This window comes from Aquarana catesbeiana, linkage group LG01 (assembly GCF_042186555.1).
Source record: "Aquarana catesbeiana isolate 2022-GZ linkage group LG01, ASM4218655v1, whole genome shotgun sequence".
Lineage (NCBI taxonomy): Eukaryota > Metazoa > Chordata > Amphibia > Anura > Ranidae > Aquarana > Aquarana catesbeiana.
In genome coordinates this window covers 738520874-738537336 of record NC_133324.1, presented here as the reverse complement: position 1 = coordinate 738537336, position 16463 = coordinate 738520874, and the positions used below count along the sequence as shown (strand labels likewise).

Here is a 16463-nt window from a genome sequence, read left to right as displayed (position 1 = left end):
AAATCCGACCGTGTGTACGGGGCATTAGACTTGCCTGTGAATGATCAAAGTACTACACTAAACTTGAAGTTGTTAAACATTCATTTTCAAGTTTCTGGCTGTTTGCAGAATAGTTTTTTAAGAATCTAGTCAGCTTGTTTAATCAGTGGTAATAGTCAGTAAACGGACTACACTGAGGAGTGCCTTGGCTAAATGCTTAGAAATTACCCCAAATTGCTCAAAGATTGTCAACAAGCTGGCAGGAGAATCAAGCCTGCTTTTTTGTGACACAAAGTCATAGGTTTTTATTGTGCAGCATTCCAACCTTGGGCACCATGTAGGCCAGCTTTTGGAGTCCTAAGAACCGATGACAAATTAACAAATTGATCATAGATTGATAAGGAGGTTCGGGCACCTGAGGAAATCTTGTTTGCTCCTCCCCATCAGCATTGGGGTCACGTTGGCTGAAGGAGGGATAGAAACTGAGGGAGAAGAGAGACGCTGGAATACTAGTCAATACCAGTGTGCAAAGGTATACTTGCTTTGTAAAAATAAATCACCTCTAATGTTGGGTTTCCTAGATGCCGCTGCATTATGTAAAACCATAAGTTTAGTTTATTAGTTAATTGGGTGCGTCAAGGTTGTGCATCATTTTATAAGGTACCTTGACTTAAAAAAGCTTGAGAAACACTGAGCTGGATGCACTTTATATCACTCGTTGGCAAGCTCCACACAGCCTTATTCTCAATCACCACAGGGCCATGTACTGTATGTCTAACATTAGGATCCTCAATAAGGTGTTCTGATCTTCAACAGGGCAACCTTTGCCTGGGGCTCTAAGCAGCTGATCTTGAGCTCGGCAGGACAATAAGCCTGGTCTGAATTGGTTTTTGATCTTCCAAATAAGAAAATAAGAGAGCTGAGACCTGCTCTATCATCCTTTCTGCCAGCTTCACTTTATCCATCAGAGCAAAGAACAGCTGCCGACAGACTGGGAAAGCTGCCTATCCATTATTTAAAGGAAAATTGTGCTCACTGAAAAAAAATAAAATAAACTGCTATTTCTGATCTGAAATTGATCATTTCTAGCCAAATCTAGGTTTAGTACTTCTTGAATTGAATTCCTGGAGAAAGCATGCAGCTAGTAAAGTAAGTGTAAAAGTCATACTTGCTCCAGATCATTGACACAAAAAATATTGTTTTAAATGACCTGAAACGAGCATTTTCAGAAGGAAGGCTCAAACAATGGCAGCCATTATATTGCTATCGCAGCAGGTTTCATCTAAGCCAGTTTTATTCCATCTTTTAATATGGATGTATGTTGGAGGGCAAATGTACAGAACATTACTTTTATTATACTCTTGGCTAATGATTTCATGCTTTGCTCTGGATAATATAGTATTAAATCACCCTGGATTCACAGTAAAAACTCTCTTGTTATATAACGACATAAAAATGAGCTTGACTTTGTGTGAGGCAGCACGATTAACAAGCACAACAACATCTGCTGTGCTACTGCTGAATTATTTCCTCCACTACCCATAAGCCGACATCTATCCTTTCCAGTACAAGTATTTATTATTTGTTTACCTAACATACTCTTGTGTGTTTGGAAGATTACACTTTCATACAGCCATTGCAATGCACACCATATATTGAAAATTATGAGTCTGCAGGGAAATAATTAAAGTTCTACATTTAATAGTATCAGCAATAAACTGTTAAGCTACGTTCACAATAATAAAGAGTGGAGGTTTTTAGTGACATATGGGTGGTATTTCTCACTGGTTTACATAGAAAACAACTAGACTGCTGTCGTAAAGTACGTCTCTCTCATATACAGGAAGGGGCTCTGACAACAGATGAATATTTGTTTAATGGCCACTTCCCCTCATCTGTGTATTTTGAAAGTGTTGGAGAGACTCTACAAAGCTGTCAATATACACTGTTGGCAGGATACATTGACAAGAGACTATAATTCAGGCCCCATTCACACTTCGCGATTTGGAATTGCACGATTCGACCCATGATTTCAAATTGTGTTAAAATCACACAGAAAAAAAAAAAATGTGTGGGTGTCATTCATTCTTGATGGCACCTCAAACGTGGTGAGATTTCCCCATGATTGGCGCTCATCAGAAACGTGTGTCCATGGAATATTACCTGATTTAGACATGGTACTATACCGGTATCCCCTGATTTTGAACAAAAGTGCAAATCTCATCACCCAAAAAAGGTGCAGAAGCTTCTTTTGCGTGACAGATGAACATACGGAAGTCCATTCAAATGAACAGCCTGCCCTATGCGTGACACACAGAAACGCCAGTAAATCGCCCCAAAAAAATCGTAAGCGGGAACACGCATTCCCTGTATGCCAAGTGTGAATGGGGCCTCAATGTGTTTCTCTACTCATCATCTTTGTACCAGAGACATAAGAATTTGAAGGACAGTGAAGAAAATCAAGTTTATTCCACCTTATAAAAGACTAGACAAAGATTTATTATGTAAATCCAAACCTATGGGGCTTAGTGCAAATTTTGAATCTACTATCTCTCCTTTATTGCCTCTAAATTTACAGAGATCTCAGTTCCACTCCTTCCATCAGTTACTTACAAATCAAATCTCCCAATGTTTTTTTTTAACCTTTTTATGTCTTAAAGGTTAATCCCACTTTCGTGGCCAAAAAACTCTAGCAACTAAAAATATAATATAGCATATGCAATTGCTACACAAGCCACATTGTAATTTACTGTTGTTAAAAATTACTTTTTCTTTTCTCTTTCAATATTTTTATTAACATTTTACAAAATATAATAGTAGGATTTTGTACACAATTTCCAACGGATGTATCAACACTAAAGTACACTTAAAAAGACAAAGATCAATCAAGCAAAATATAATCTGTATTATGATCTTCAGAAATGTGTTCAATGGTGGACTAGAAAAAAAAACACACGGAGAAGAAAAAATCTCAGGGGAGAGGATAGAATTTGCATAGGGAGTAATACAAAACCACCCCTGTGGTAGGTGAACCAATACCGTTCCTTTTCAATGTGTAGCTGCTGTAATTTGCTGTAAAATGCAATGCAATATGGCAGCCTGGAGGCTGGAGGTACACCAAGCCCCAGAATAATAATACCGGTGCCACTTTACTTGGTCTTTTTGTGCCTTTACTCCAATTTGGGTACCAATAAACTTGCCCCACCAACAGATCTAGCTACTTTTCTCATTACAACATGTGCACCAGCTAATTATAATGAACCAGTCTCTCCCATTCAGAATCAGCCTGCAATCAATCTGGTAAAACAAACCTCTATTTCTTTAGAGCATCAAAATGTATGTTAATATCCCTGCAATGTACATTAATTACCCAGAGGGAATTGTGTGAAGTATAGATACTCTTTAAAGCTTTGTCTCCGCATTGGTAGTAATAAAATACTCATAGAAGGTGAACAATAAATGGCCAGAAAACTGCAGGAGAAACGCATGACTCCAAATTTTCTTCTTGACAGGTGACAATTAACATATATCTAAAGACTTGACTTTCTTTTTCTTTTAGTATAGAGTAAGGGAAGATTAATCTGCTAATAGTTTGATCCCATTTCTCATTATGTAGATTTACCTACACTTACTGTTCTGTGGACTTAACAGGAAGTGAGAGGCTATTTGTCTAATGGGAGCTAAATTCACACTAGAAAGTCACCAAAACAAGTGTCCCCAATCAGGTCGTGTTTGGCTGTGCATAGGCAGAAATTGCTAGTCTATTGTTTAATTTGAAAACAAGTTGCAGTGGCTAAATTAAAGTTTGCCCGCTACAAGATTATTAAACCAGTTGCCAACTGGCTCACGCTGATATACGTCAGCAAAGTGGCACGGGTGTGCAAAACTACGTACTTGTACATCACTCTGTCGTCGGCGGCTAGTGAGCACGCGCACGCTGGCCGTGCGCATGCGCACCCACCGCGCGCTGCTGGAGCATGCACCATGGGTGCCGCGGACTCGATGTCCGCCAATGCCCAGCGATTGTGGCATGGAGAGGCAGAACGGGGAGATGCCTATGTAAACAAGGAATTTCCCTGTTCTGCCTAGCAACATGACAGGGATCTACTGCTCCCAGTGATTGGGAGCAGTGATCTCTGTCATGTTCTAGTGAGCCCATCCCCCCTACAGTTAGAACACACCCAGGGAACACACTTAACCCCTTGATTGCCCCCTAGTGTTTAACTCCTTCCCTGCCACTGACATTTACACAGTAATCAGTGCATGTTTATAGCACTGATCGCTGTATAAATGCCAATGGTCCCAAAATAGTGTCAAAAGTGTACGATCTGTCCACCGCAATGTCGCAGTCACAATAAAAATCACAAATCGCCTCCATTACTAATAAAAAAAATGATAATAAAAATGCCATAAATCTATTCCCTATTTTGTAGACGCGATAACTTTTGCGCAAACCAATTAATATATGCTTATTGCGATTTTTTTACCAAAAATATGTAGAATACATATTGGCCTAAACTGAGGAAGAAATGTTTTTTTATATATTTTTTGGGGATAGTAATTATAGCAAAAAGTAAAAAATATAGCTTTTTTTTCAAAATTGTCGCTCTTTTTTTGTTTATAGCGCAAAAAAACCGCAGAGGTGATCAAATACCACCAAAAGAAAGCTCTATTTGTGGGGAAAAAAGGACGTCAATTTTGTTTGGGTACACCGTCACACGACCGCGCAATTGTCAGTTAAAGGGACGCAGTGCCGTATCGCAAAAAAAGGCTTGGTCAGGAAGGGGGTAAATCCTTTCCGGGGCTGAAGTGGTTAATTGGAATTAACCCCCACAGACACAACATTGTTCCTTGTTAATGTTCATTTTATTGTACCTTTTTTCTTAGGCACGTTCTGAGAGACTGAATACTGAAGTTTGTTCCAGTGTCTTTGGGCATTTTTTATTCAGCAATCCATTAAACGCTGCCAATTTATCATGATAGCTAGTTGTTTCAGTAATGCTTTTGTAATTATTTCTTGGCTGCCATGGAAAAGGAAATCTAACTGGCACATAAGCACACAGCAACATGTAGGTCAGCTGAGTTCTCAGGCTGCCAACAAAAGATCAGGAATTAACTTTTCCCATTTCGTCAAAAAAAAAAAGAACATAATGTAAAGGAATATTGATCTATATTATGAAGATCAAGTTAGATGACCAATTTGCTAAAATAGGTCAGTTTAGTCTTATCTTTCTGCATTCCAAATGTGGAACCTAAAGTGGAGTTCCACCCAATTTTACAACTCTTCAGCATCCCTCAATAAACTGTGCACTGTAAACGAATTGGATATTTTTAATTTTTTTTCTCAGCACTTACTGTATATCTGCTGTATTCATTTTTCACTTCCTCCTCCTTGGCCGCGGTCCATCGCATCATTTCCTGTTTGCAATGCCTTCTGGGAAGGGGCGGCAGCTTCCTCTGACACTGCCATTGCTATGGAAACCTGACCTGAAACCTATTACACTGCTTGTGCTGCACTGAGCATGTGCGAGATCTGCAAGGATGAGATCCAGGAAGAAATACAGTCTGGCTTCAGATGCCCAGACTTAAGATGGCCACGGCCTGCTGTAAGTTTATAAAATAACAAACTACTGCTATAAACTAACAAAACAGACCTTAGTTTACAGACTAACTTTACTAGAATACATTAAGCTTGTGTATTATAGGGGTATTTTTATTTAAAAAGTATAATTTTGGCCTGAACACCACTTTAAAGATAATTTTCAAACACAAATGTTTAAGTACAGTAAAGACAAACCTATTGGGTTTTTGGCCCAGGTCTGAATGTAATTCTGTAATATTCTTACCATATTAAGAATTGAATTATGAAACTCACATGTTTCCTGCCACGGTCATGTAATCCCCGCACTTATGATGGGCAAAGTAAAATAGACATGTTTTTTTCAATGTAAATATCCAGGCAAAACTTTTTTTTTTGTTTTGGACAGTGTAAGGAAAGTTTAGGCCCCTTTCACACGGGAGGATATAATTGTGCTTTTAGCTGCGGACAGATGAAGTTTTTATATATATATATATATATATATATATATATATATATATATATATACATACATATACATACAGTGCCTTAAAAAGTATTCATACCCCTTGAAATGTTCCACATTTTGTCATGTTACAACCAAAAACGTAAAGGTATTTTATTGAGATTTTATGTGATAGATCAACACAAAGTGGCACATACTTGTGAAGGGGAAGGAAAATGATAAATGGTTTTCAACATTTTTTACAAATAAATATGTGAAAAATGTGGTGTGCATTTGTATTCAGCCCCCTTCACTCTGATACCCCTAAAATCTAGTGGAACCAATTGCCTTCAGAAGTTGCCTAATTAGTAAATAGAGTCTCTCTGTGTGTAATTTAATCTCAGTATAAATACAGCTGTTCTGTGAAGCCCTCAGAGGTTTGTTAGAGAACTTTAGTGAAAAAAAGGCATCATGAAAGCCAAGGAACACACCAGACAGGTGAAGGATAAAGTTGTGGAGAAGTTTAAGCAAGGTTAGGTTATAAAAAAATATCCCAAGCTTTGAACCGAGCATTGTTTAATTCATCATCCGAAAATGGAAAGAGTATGGCACTACTGCAAACCTACCAAGACATGGCCGTCCACCTAAACCGACAGGCTGGGCAGGGAGAGCATTAATCAGAGAAGCTGCCATAAGGCTCATGGTAACTCTGGAGGAGCTGCAGAGATGCACAGCTCAGGTGGGAGAATCTTTCCACAGGACAACTATTAGCCGTGCACTCCAGAAATCTGGCCTTTATGGAAGAGAGGCAAGAAGAAAACCTCTGTTGAAAGAAAGCCATAAGAAGTCCTGTTTGAAGTTTGCGAGAAACCATGTGGGGGACACAGCAAACATGTGGAAGAAGGTGCTCTGGTCAGATGAGACCAAAACTGAACTTTTTGGCGAAAAAGCAAAATGCTATGTGTGGCAGAAAACTAACACTGCACCTCACCCTGAACACACCATCCCCACCGTGAAACATGGTGGTGGCAGCATCATGTTGTGGGGATGCTTTTCTTTAGCAGGGATAGGGAAGCTGATCAGAGTTTATGGGAAGATGGATAAAGCCAAATACAGGGCAATCTTAGAAGAAAACCTGTTAGAGTCTGCAAAAAAAAGAGACTGCGGCAGAGGTTCACCCTCAAGCAGGAAAACAATCCTAAACATACAGCCAGAGCAACAATGGAATGGTTTAGATCAAAGCATAATAATGTGTTAGAATGGCCCAGTCAAAGTCCAGACCTAAATCCAATTGAGAATCTGTGGCAAGACTTGAAAATTGCTGTTCACAGACACTCTCCATCCAATCTGACAGAGCTTGAGCTATTTTGCAAAGTAGAATGGGCAAAAATTGTACTCTCTAGATGTGCAAAGCTGGTAGAGACATCCCCAAAAAGACTTGCAGCTGTAATTGCAGTAAAAGGTGGTTATACAAAGTATTGACTCAGCGGGTCTGAATATAAATACATGCCACACTTTTCACATATTTATTTGTAAAACATTTTGAAAACCATTTATCATTTTCCTTGCACTTCACAATTATGTGCCACTTTGTGTTGGTCTATCACATAAAATCCCAATAAAATAAATTTATGTTTTTAGTAACATGACAAAATGTGGAAAATTTCAAGGGGTATGAATACTTTTTCAAGGCACTGTATATACAGTATATACACCTAAAGTTGATCTGTGTGTGCTAGAAGAACTGTATGTAGCCTAAGTTACATATTGTATACAGCACTATGTTCTGGCAGTGGGACAAGAACTTCCCCATCCTGCTTCTAAGATTACCGGTAATTCGAATCAGACTGAGCACCACTCAGCCATTCATAAGGACATTTATCTTCTATGAATGAATACTAAGCTTACTCTGATTGGCTGAGGTGGAGAGGCGGACGGATAACCGAATGATCTCAGACTGAGCTAATCAGGGGAAGCATTGTATTCCTTTAGAGAATACAAAGCTAGCGGTGAATGGCTGAGCAGTGCTCAGCCTGACTTGATTTTGTTCCAGGAGTCAGAATGGAAAGTTCCTGTCCTGCTGCCAGAACCACATTTTTGGATCAGCTTGGTCCAAACAAACTATTTAAACTTCACTAAACCATTATTTCTCTTATGCCGCGTACACACGAGCGGACATTACGGTGGACTTTGCCCGGCGGACTTTTCGATGTACTTTCCGACGGACTTTCTGAATGAACGGACTTGCCTACACACAATCCACCAAAATCCGTCGAATTCGTACGTGATGACGTACGACCGGACTAAAACAAGGATGTTCATAGCCAGTAGCCAATAGCTGCCCTAGCATGGCTTTTTGTCCGTCGAACTAGCATACAGACGGCGGACTTTTCGACCGGACTCGATTTCAACGGATAAATTTTAAACAAGTTTCAAATCTAAGTCCGTCCAACTTTTGAGAAAACAAAGTCCGCTGGAGCCCACACACATCGAATTGTCCGACGAAATCCAGTCCGCCGGGCAAAGTCCGCCGTAATGTCCGCTCGTGTGTACGCGGCATTAGAGAATTACTTCTCTTAGATTTCTTTAATTTCTAGGGCAAACCTATATAAATTTTATTTAATATTCAGCACTAAGGTCATAATGCCCGTATAAGTCTCTTATTCTATTCTATTCTTTTCTCTTCTCTCTCTAATATCTGTTCCTTTATTATTTATTATGTTATTGATATTTAAGGGATATCCTTACATCTTATTTGAATGACTCATATCTCATTATCAATGAGTAATGCCTTTATACATATTAGACTTTCACAATTTTTCTTCTCCAATTGTTAAATATAGTCAATAATTTATAATGAGAGTATCACTCCTTTTTTTCGTTCCCCATTTAGATTTTTTTCCTATTCTCTCAGATGTACTATATGGACTAATTCCTATCTGTATTAGCAATATCATTTTTGATTATCCATGCCCCCACCTATCCACAGTTTGAGCCCAAGAGGGGTGGTTAGGTGGTCTGGAGGCATACTTTATATGTTTCATATATAAATTTTGATTAATATTGTGGTCCACAATTTATTGACTAATTTAAAATTTTACTTATTATCTCTGATTTCTCCTAGCCTGTGAGAATTATTTTAGTAAAGACTATATTGATATGTCTCTATTGTTCATATATTTATCCCTTGTTATAATATCTGCTATACTTTGTCTTTTCTTATGCAAAAAATTCAATAAAAATATTGAAGATGATAAACTTCACTAAACCTTGGAGGTCAGGTTTAACCCCAGTTATTAAGGCCCGGAGGCGTTTCTTGGGCTTCCTGATCATGTGATCCTTGTAATTCACTGTCACAGTAACCACATGACCGAAGACCCATCCTACTGGCTCCTGGTTGTTGCTATGTGACCAGGAGCTGTCAGTGACAGCACGGTCACAGTGCAGGGGGCTGCTCAAAGCTCAAAAAAAAATACAAAAGTGGCAGCACAGAAAAAGGACCATATCAATCCTGCTTTATAAATGTCACATATACATATGAAAGAGGTTGGGGGGTTTTCAGCTTTTACCAAAAAGCTGAAAGAAAATTGCATTAATAAATTGAGCCGGATGAGACGAGTTTATTGTGTCACCATAACTGAACTAATCTTAGATGCCATGGCAAAAAGTGGTGTTACATCTAGAAACTGCTATAGGGGCTCTTGGTTTCCTGAGTGGTAGGAACCAATATCAAGATATTATATACAGTGTATATATATATATATATATATATATATATATATATATATATATATATATATATACGGTATATATTGAAAGATGACCTTTGCAATGTTTTCTCTGTACTTTTTCACTCTGTATAGAGAAGCATAGGTCATCACCTCTCTCTTCCTCTACGTAGTGCTGGCAACTGGTTCATCCCAAACTGTTTTAACTTGAACTTCTGTTATGGAACCCTTCAGCCACCCCTGCTTATCTGACATAGTCCATTCCTCCTTCTCATTGAGCTTCCATCAGTCTAGTAGTTCTCAACCCTGTCCTCAGGTACCCCCAACAGGCCATATTTGCAGGTTTTCCTTTATCTTGTACATGTGCTTTAACCTCTCTGGCGGTTTTCCCGAGTGTGGCTCGGGATTAAATTTCAGCACCATTAGCGGTAACCCCAAGCCACACTCGGGATTGCATTGCAGGATCCTGGTGCGGTATACTTACCTTGTCCCCAGGATCCTGCGATGTCCCCCCGCTGTGTCTGTATGAAATTATTGTCCCCAGTGCTTTGTCCAATTCCCTGCATGCAGTTTTATATTATATATACTGTTCTTTCTGCCTGGAAACTTGAAGATTGTCCATAGCAACCAAAAAGTGTCCCTTTACGTCAAAAGTGGTTTTAGACCAGCTAGAAAACAGCGATAGTAAATTGAGCGATAGTGAATCGTGGGGAAATTTTATTATTATTATATTATTATTTTTTATAATTATTTATATTTATTATATTATAATTTATTATTTTGTGTTTCAAACTTCATCATACCCGGGATATCTACTAGACTCTTGGTGGACAGATTTAAGTGTGTTATTGCTAAGAATTACAGGCCTACAATATAAAACCCCAAATTTCTATGCAAAATAATTGTACTGCTTTGAGACTCAAAAATCTAACATAATCATACCGCCAGGGAGGCTACATCAGTGTCAATGGCTTGGTATTTTGGACAGCTATTTTATCTAAGAGAAATTCCCAAAACATGGCCTGTTGGGGGTACTTGAGGACAGGGTTGAGAACCACTGCATCAGTCAAATGACTGTCAGGAGTGATTCTTCAGCCTTTCCTTCGTTTTTCTAAAGCTGAGCGTGCTTTTAGCAAGTTAGCCCGAAGGTGTTTGATTTAACAAGTGAAGTACAGGAGGACCAGTAGATCCTCAAAGAGAAGAAGAGGATGGAATTTAAAAAATAAAGTACCATATTAGGGGGGTGCAGAAGAGGCTTGCGAAGATTCCTAACAAGAAGCACAAGGTGAAATACTCTGTAATAAATTAAATACATGCATGGAAAAGTTATTGAAATTATTGTTTCAATGCAGATGAATGCCTTATTTAAAAATTAAAAACATCTGGTGTCTAATTTTTTTAAATAGGTAGTAGATAATCACTTGTTTTTCCTTCTTTGAAAGTCGTTTAGAAATAAACAGACTTTAGCTGCTGGAGCTGTAAACCAACCATTTGAACTTTAAAACTATGTGTATATGTCTAATTTATCATTACCTGGATCCAGTGGTTCTTGAATACTATAGTACATGTCTCTGAGTCGACCCCCTGCAGGCTGATACTAGGCCGATTCTTGCTGATACTGACGATCTGTGCCATGGTGTGTCTTGTCGGGCTTCTCACACTAATCCATGCTCAGCTCATTAATGGAAGGCTTGATCTGTTTCTTCTTTAGGCCATTGTCTTCTGAATGTTGCTTTTGTATAACATTACACATGCTGCACCCCTGTGGGCAGAAACAAAGGACAGAACATGTATTTCAAAAAAGGTGTTTGGTTTCAGCTGGTTAGCACATAGTATCAATTTTTGCTTACTCACACACCTCTCGAAGCCTCAGCATGCAGTCAGTACATCACCTAGCAACCAGGTATTGCCATGTAAAGCATGCTAATACCTAAAGCACAATTCTGTTGAACGGGCTTATTCATACGATCACCTTTCCAAAAGAATAGCTGAGACAAAAAGCTACTTCAAAATGAATAGTAGTTGACCTTGTGAAATTGCATTACTAAACTGGACTAGTTTTGTTCATCATTAAATTGTATCTAAAGCCAAGAGACTTTTTATTCAGTTTTGGAAAACAATTAGAACCTTTATCAGTTTTTTTTTTTTTTTTTAATTGCTGTCAGTGCGGGGGGGGGGGTCAGGGGAGTCCAAACACCCCCCCCCCCCCCCTCTCCCCAGAGCCTTCATCCATGGAGTAGCAGCTAGGCCAGTGTAACCTTTCAGCAGCCCTGTGCACTCCAATCTGTCACTTAGCACAAAAACCAGTAGAGGAAGATTTCTCATTCACTTCCTCTACCAGGTTCTGTGTGCTGATGCCAGGCACCCAGGGAATGTGGGTGCCCCAGGTCCCGACGCAGCAACTGCCCGTATTTTTTATTTATTTTTTTTTGTGGTGATTTGGAAGGTGGCTCCTGTTTCTGCCTGTCATTTGTTATGCCACGTACACACGACCGGACTTTACGGCATACTTTGCCTGGCGGACTTTGACGGACTTTACGACGGACTTTCCGAATGAACGGGCTTGCCTACACACGATTAACCAAAGTCCGACGGATTCGTACGTGATGACGTACGACCGGACTAAAACAAGGAAGTTCATAGCCAGTAGCCAATAGCTGCCCTAGTCTCAGTTTTTGTCCGTCGGACTAGCATACAGACGAGCTGACTTTTCGACCAGACTTGAGTCCGCAGGATAGATTTGAAACATGTTTCAAATCTAAGTCCGTCAAACTTTTGATAAAACAAAGTCCACTGGAGCCCACACACGATCGAATTGTCCGACAAAATCTGGCACGCCGGACCAAGTATGCCGTAAAGTCCGATCGTGTGTACGCGGCATAAGACCAGTGTAGCACGGAATGCTAGTGAATGCTCTATAACTCCTACTCAGCTCTGTGCTACAGTACTGAAAGAAGGAGCTCTGCAATTCAGACTGTACTGTGCTGAACAAAAAGCCCTACAAAGTGGGCCAGCTGCACCAGGACTTTTACAGTTCCATCCATTCCTTACTGTAGGTTACCACTTCATGTGTGAATAAATGCGAGCAGCGATAGCTGCTGACAGCCTGTCATTACTGCGTACATTCTAACCACTGGAAACCACTCTTGATTCTTGCAGTTGAAATCTGGAGTACGCATGTAAAGGCACTTGTGAAGGTTTATAAGTCCTGAATTCACAATGAAAGGAATGTGTTCTATGTATCAATTTAGGGATGTGGTGCCCATTACACCAAAAATGTAATGTAATAATAAAAGTGAGACAGCAGCAGAGAAAGATTTTGTACAGGATAAGCAGAAATACAAATCCTTTTGTAAGTAAAATAGCTCTCTTCTGTACATTTAGCTGTTTGCCTAAAGGCCAGCTTTGAGTGCATGTAGTGCATGTCATAAACAATTTTTTTTGTTTTGTTTCTGCACATCATTGCCATCTTTCTATTGTCAATAAGAATAGTTTAACTACTTGCCGCCCGCACTATACCCAAAAGACGGCTGCAGCGCGGGCCTTAATTGCCGGCAGGGTGTCCATGGACGTTCTCCCGAGCAAGCGCTGTCTGCACGGCGAGCTCTGTGATCACCAAGTCTATGACATTCAGCTGATCACAGATCCGAGTAAGGGGTCGATCCCGGCCCCTTACCATGTGATCAGCTGTCAGCCAATGACGGCTGATCACGCGATGTAAACAGAAGCTCGGTAATCGGTATTTTTTTTTCTTTGCGCTGTCAGTGCGAGGGGGGAAAAAAGGCCGATCACCAGCTTCTGTCAGAGGGACATCGGTCACTCACACAAAGCCACGGCTGCATTTTCTGTGCCCACCAGTGTCAGCTGCCACTGCCCACTGTGCCACCTACCAGTGCCCACAGTGCCACCCATCAATGCCCACCAGTGCTGCCAATCAATGCCCATCAGCGTCTCATAATCAGTGCTCCCTATCAGTGTCACCTACCAGTGCCCATCAGTGCCACCTATCAGTGATCATCAGTGCCACATATCAGTGCCCTTCAATGACACCCATCAGTGCCACCCATCAGTGCCACCCATCAGTGCCACCTATCAGTGCCGCCTCATCAGTGCTTATTAGTGCCACCTATCAGTGCCCATTAGTGCCGCCTTATCAGTGCCTATCAGTGCCCATCAGTGCTGCCTATCAGTGCTCATCAGTGCCGCCTATCAGTGCCCAACAGCACAGCCTACCAGTGTCCATCAGCGCAGCCTATCAGTGCCCATCAGTGCAGCCTCACCAGCACACATCAGTGAAGGAGTAAAATTCCCTGTTTTCAAAATTTTATAACAAACTGTGAAAAAGTTTTGTTTTTTTTTTTCAAAATTTTCGGTCCTTTTTTGTTTTATTTAGCAAGGAATAAAAAACCCAGCAGCAATTAAATACCAAGAGAAAGCTCTATCTGTGTGAAAAAAATTATAAAAATGTCATTTGGGTAAACTGTAGCATGACCGCGCAATTGTCATTCAAAGAGTGACAGTGCTGAAAGCTGAAAATTCGTCTGGGCAGGAAGGAGGTTTAAGTGCCCAGTAAGCAAGTGGTTAATGTACCCATATGCATTAGCCTAAAACCATTATCCTTGTAAACAATTTACTGTATATCAAGTGTAGCGCTGGTAGATTTGCGATCTGCCATCTGATAGGTAAATTTAGCAAATTGCTTGTTAGGTGAAGTTAGATTTGCCTCTGTTCCAGCTTGGCTGACGTTGCATGTGTTTCCATACTGGGCCGGTGGGTGTCGTTGTTACTATCGGCTAGTGTTGGAAAGGTAACCTGTCAAAGCGTATGGATGCTCTTTTGTCCCGGTGACAACTCGGTGGAGGTGGTCCTCCGAGTTGCATTCTGGGAGAGGGTATATATGGAACAGACGCCATATTTTGGGGTTCATTTTACAGCCATCTGCTGGCCCTCCTGGCCGACAGGTATGCGTTAGAGTGCTATCTCGTGGTCCTCCGTTCTGGAGGCCCGCGCCGCTGTGGGGCATGGGTGGGCCCAGAAGCTTGTCTGGGGCCTATCACAGCAGCCGAGGAATGGTCCTGAGCGGTCTATCCAGAGTGAAGAAGCTGGACAACCGAGAAGATCCCAGGGGAGGACCCGTCATGGAAGGATCATGCAGAGTGCTGGTCTGGAGAGGGGCCTGGTGACTCGGTTGGAGGACGTATCCTAAAGTAACTTTACAGCATAGTGTTGCCGGGTTTGGCTTAAAGGTTCAAGCACTGTGACTGACATTCACCGCAGAACCAATACATCCTGTGGCAGAGGATCATACGGGCTCATCCCAAGCAAGTCTGTGGCAGAGACTTTTGTTCGTGCTATGTACTGGCTGCTAGTGAGAGAGGCCTATCCAGGAGAGCAGAGAGTGTGTCCCACGAGGGGAGTGCATTCTATTGTAATATTCAACTCTAAAGGACATTTGTCAAGAATCCTACAGAAAGGTATTTGAGCTTTCCCTGAAGTTTTCCCTTCTGCCTCTTTCCTGCTACTTCCTTCGTTAATTGTTCAATAAAGCATTGAAAACGTACTCAAGTGTTGGTGTGTGTATCGTCCGGAGGTAAACTCAACGGAACCCTAGACCCGGTGCCAGTGAAACAGAGGGAAGGAGAGTGAAGGTAACAAACCCGCTTAAACCAGCAGCTCCGCCGAGAGTTATTGCTACACAAGTTTTCTTTTATATTAATAATAAAACTACATGTTGTATAAAGGATTCCAGAGAGAATCCCTTATAAAACATGAGAGAATGCTTGAGTGATGCCTTCTATACCAAGTTATATATATAACAGATCTAGAACATCCCTAAAAATTCATTTTTTTTTTAAATAACAAACATGTCATACTTACCTCCTCTGTGCAAGGGTTTTGCACAGAGTGGCCCCGATCCTCCTTTTCTGGGGTCCCCCTGCAGCACTGCTGGCTCCTCCTCTTCTCAAGTGCACCCACGGAGAGCCGCATTCCATGGGGCACCCATTAGGCTGTGCTCCCGAGTCCTGCTGCTGCGTCCATTGACACAGACAGCAGGACTCGGCCCCACCCCCCCCGGCTCCCTTGTCACTGGATTTGATTGACAAAAGCGGGAGCCAATGGGTCCCGCTGCTATCAATCTATCCAATGAGGACCTAAGACAGCTAGCTGGAGCTGCTGTACTCGTCCCCGTCGCTGAAACGATCGGGTTCAGGTAAGTAAAAGGGGGGCTCTGGAGGTCTGCTGCACTTCAGTAGGTTTTTCACCTTAATGCATAGAATGCATTAAGGTGAAAAACCTTTTGAGTTTACAACCCCTTTAAACAGTTGTTATGGGAACAAGTTTCTTCATTGGAAGATTTACCTTCTGCTCCTGTTCCAGTGGCAATCCAACATTTTGGATTCCCTCTCACCTCAATTCCTAGTGACATTGGTGATCAGGACAATTAGAGAAGCTGACACAGACAACAATAAAGACCTGACAAGGGTTCTAACCCCACACCATTCTATCAAAATACAAATATATATATATATATATATATATATATATATATATATATATATGCTTTAAGTTTTGCCTTTAGCTATATTGAATTCCTAAAAAATAAAATATTCTTTGGAATGTAGAACCATCTTAGAATATTGCTCTGCGGTATGAGGGTGAACAGCTAAATAATGGAACAGTTGCTTTTCTCACATATATAGGTCTGTCTCTAGCAGCCAACATAAATATGACA

The 16463-nt window shown here is 40.8% G+C and overlaps 1 protein-coding gene across 4 annotated transcripts in view; it reads right to left on the bottom strand.

The window, feature by feature from the left end:
• Positions 1–16463, bottom strand: part of FHIP1A (FHF complex subunit HOOK interacting protein 1A) — a 354581-nt gene that overhangs the window by 163781 nt on the left and 174337 nt on the right. For all 4 annotated transcript variants that reach the window (XM_073604989.1, XM_073604973.1, XM_073604997.1 and 1 more), the window contains one exon: positions 11264–11492. In XM_073604989.1, coding sequence (XP_073461090.1) covers positions 11264–11365 — 102 coding nt within the window. In that variant the 5' untranslated portion in view covers positions 11366–11492. The remainder of the gene's footprint in view (positions 1–11263; positions 11493–16463) is intronic.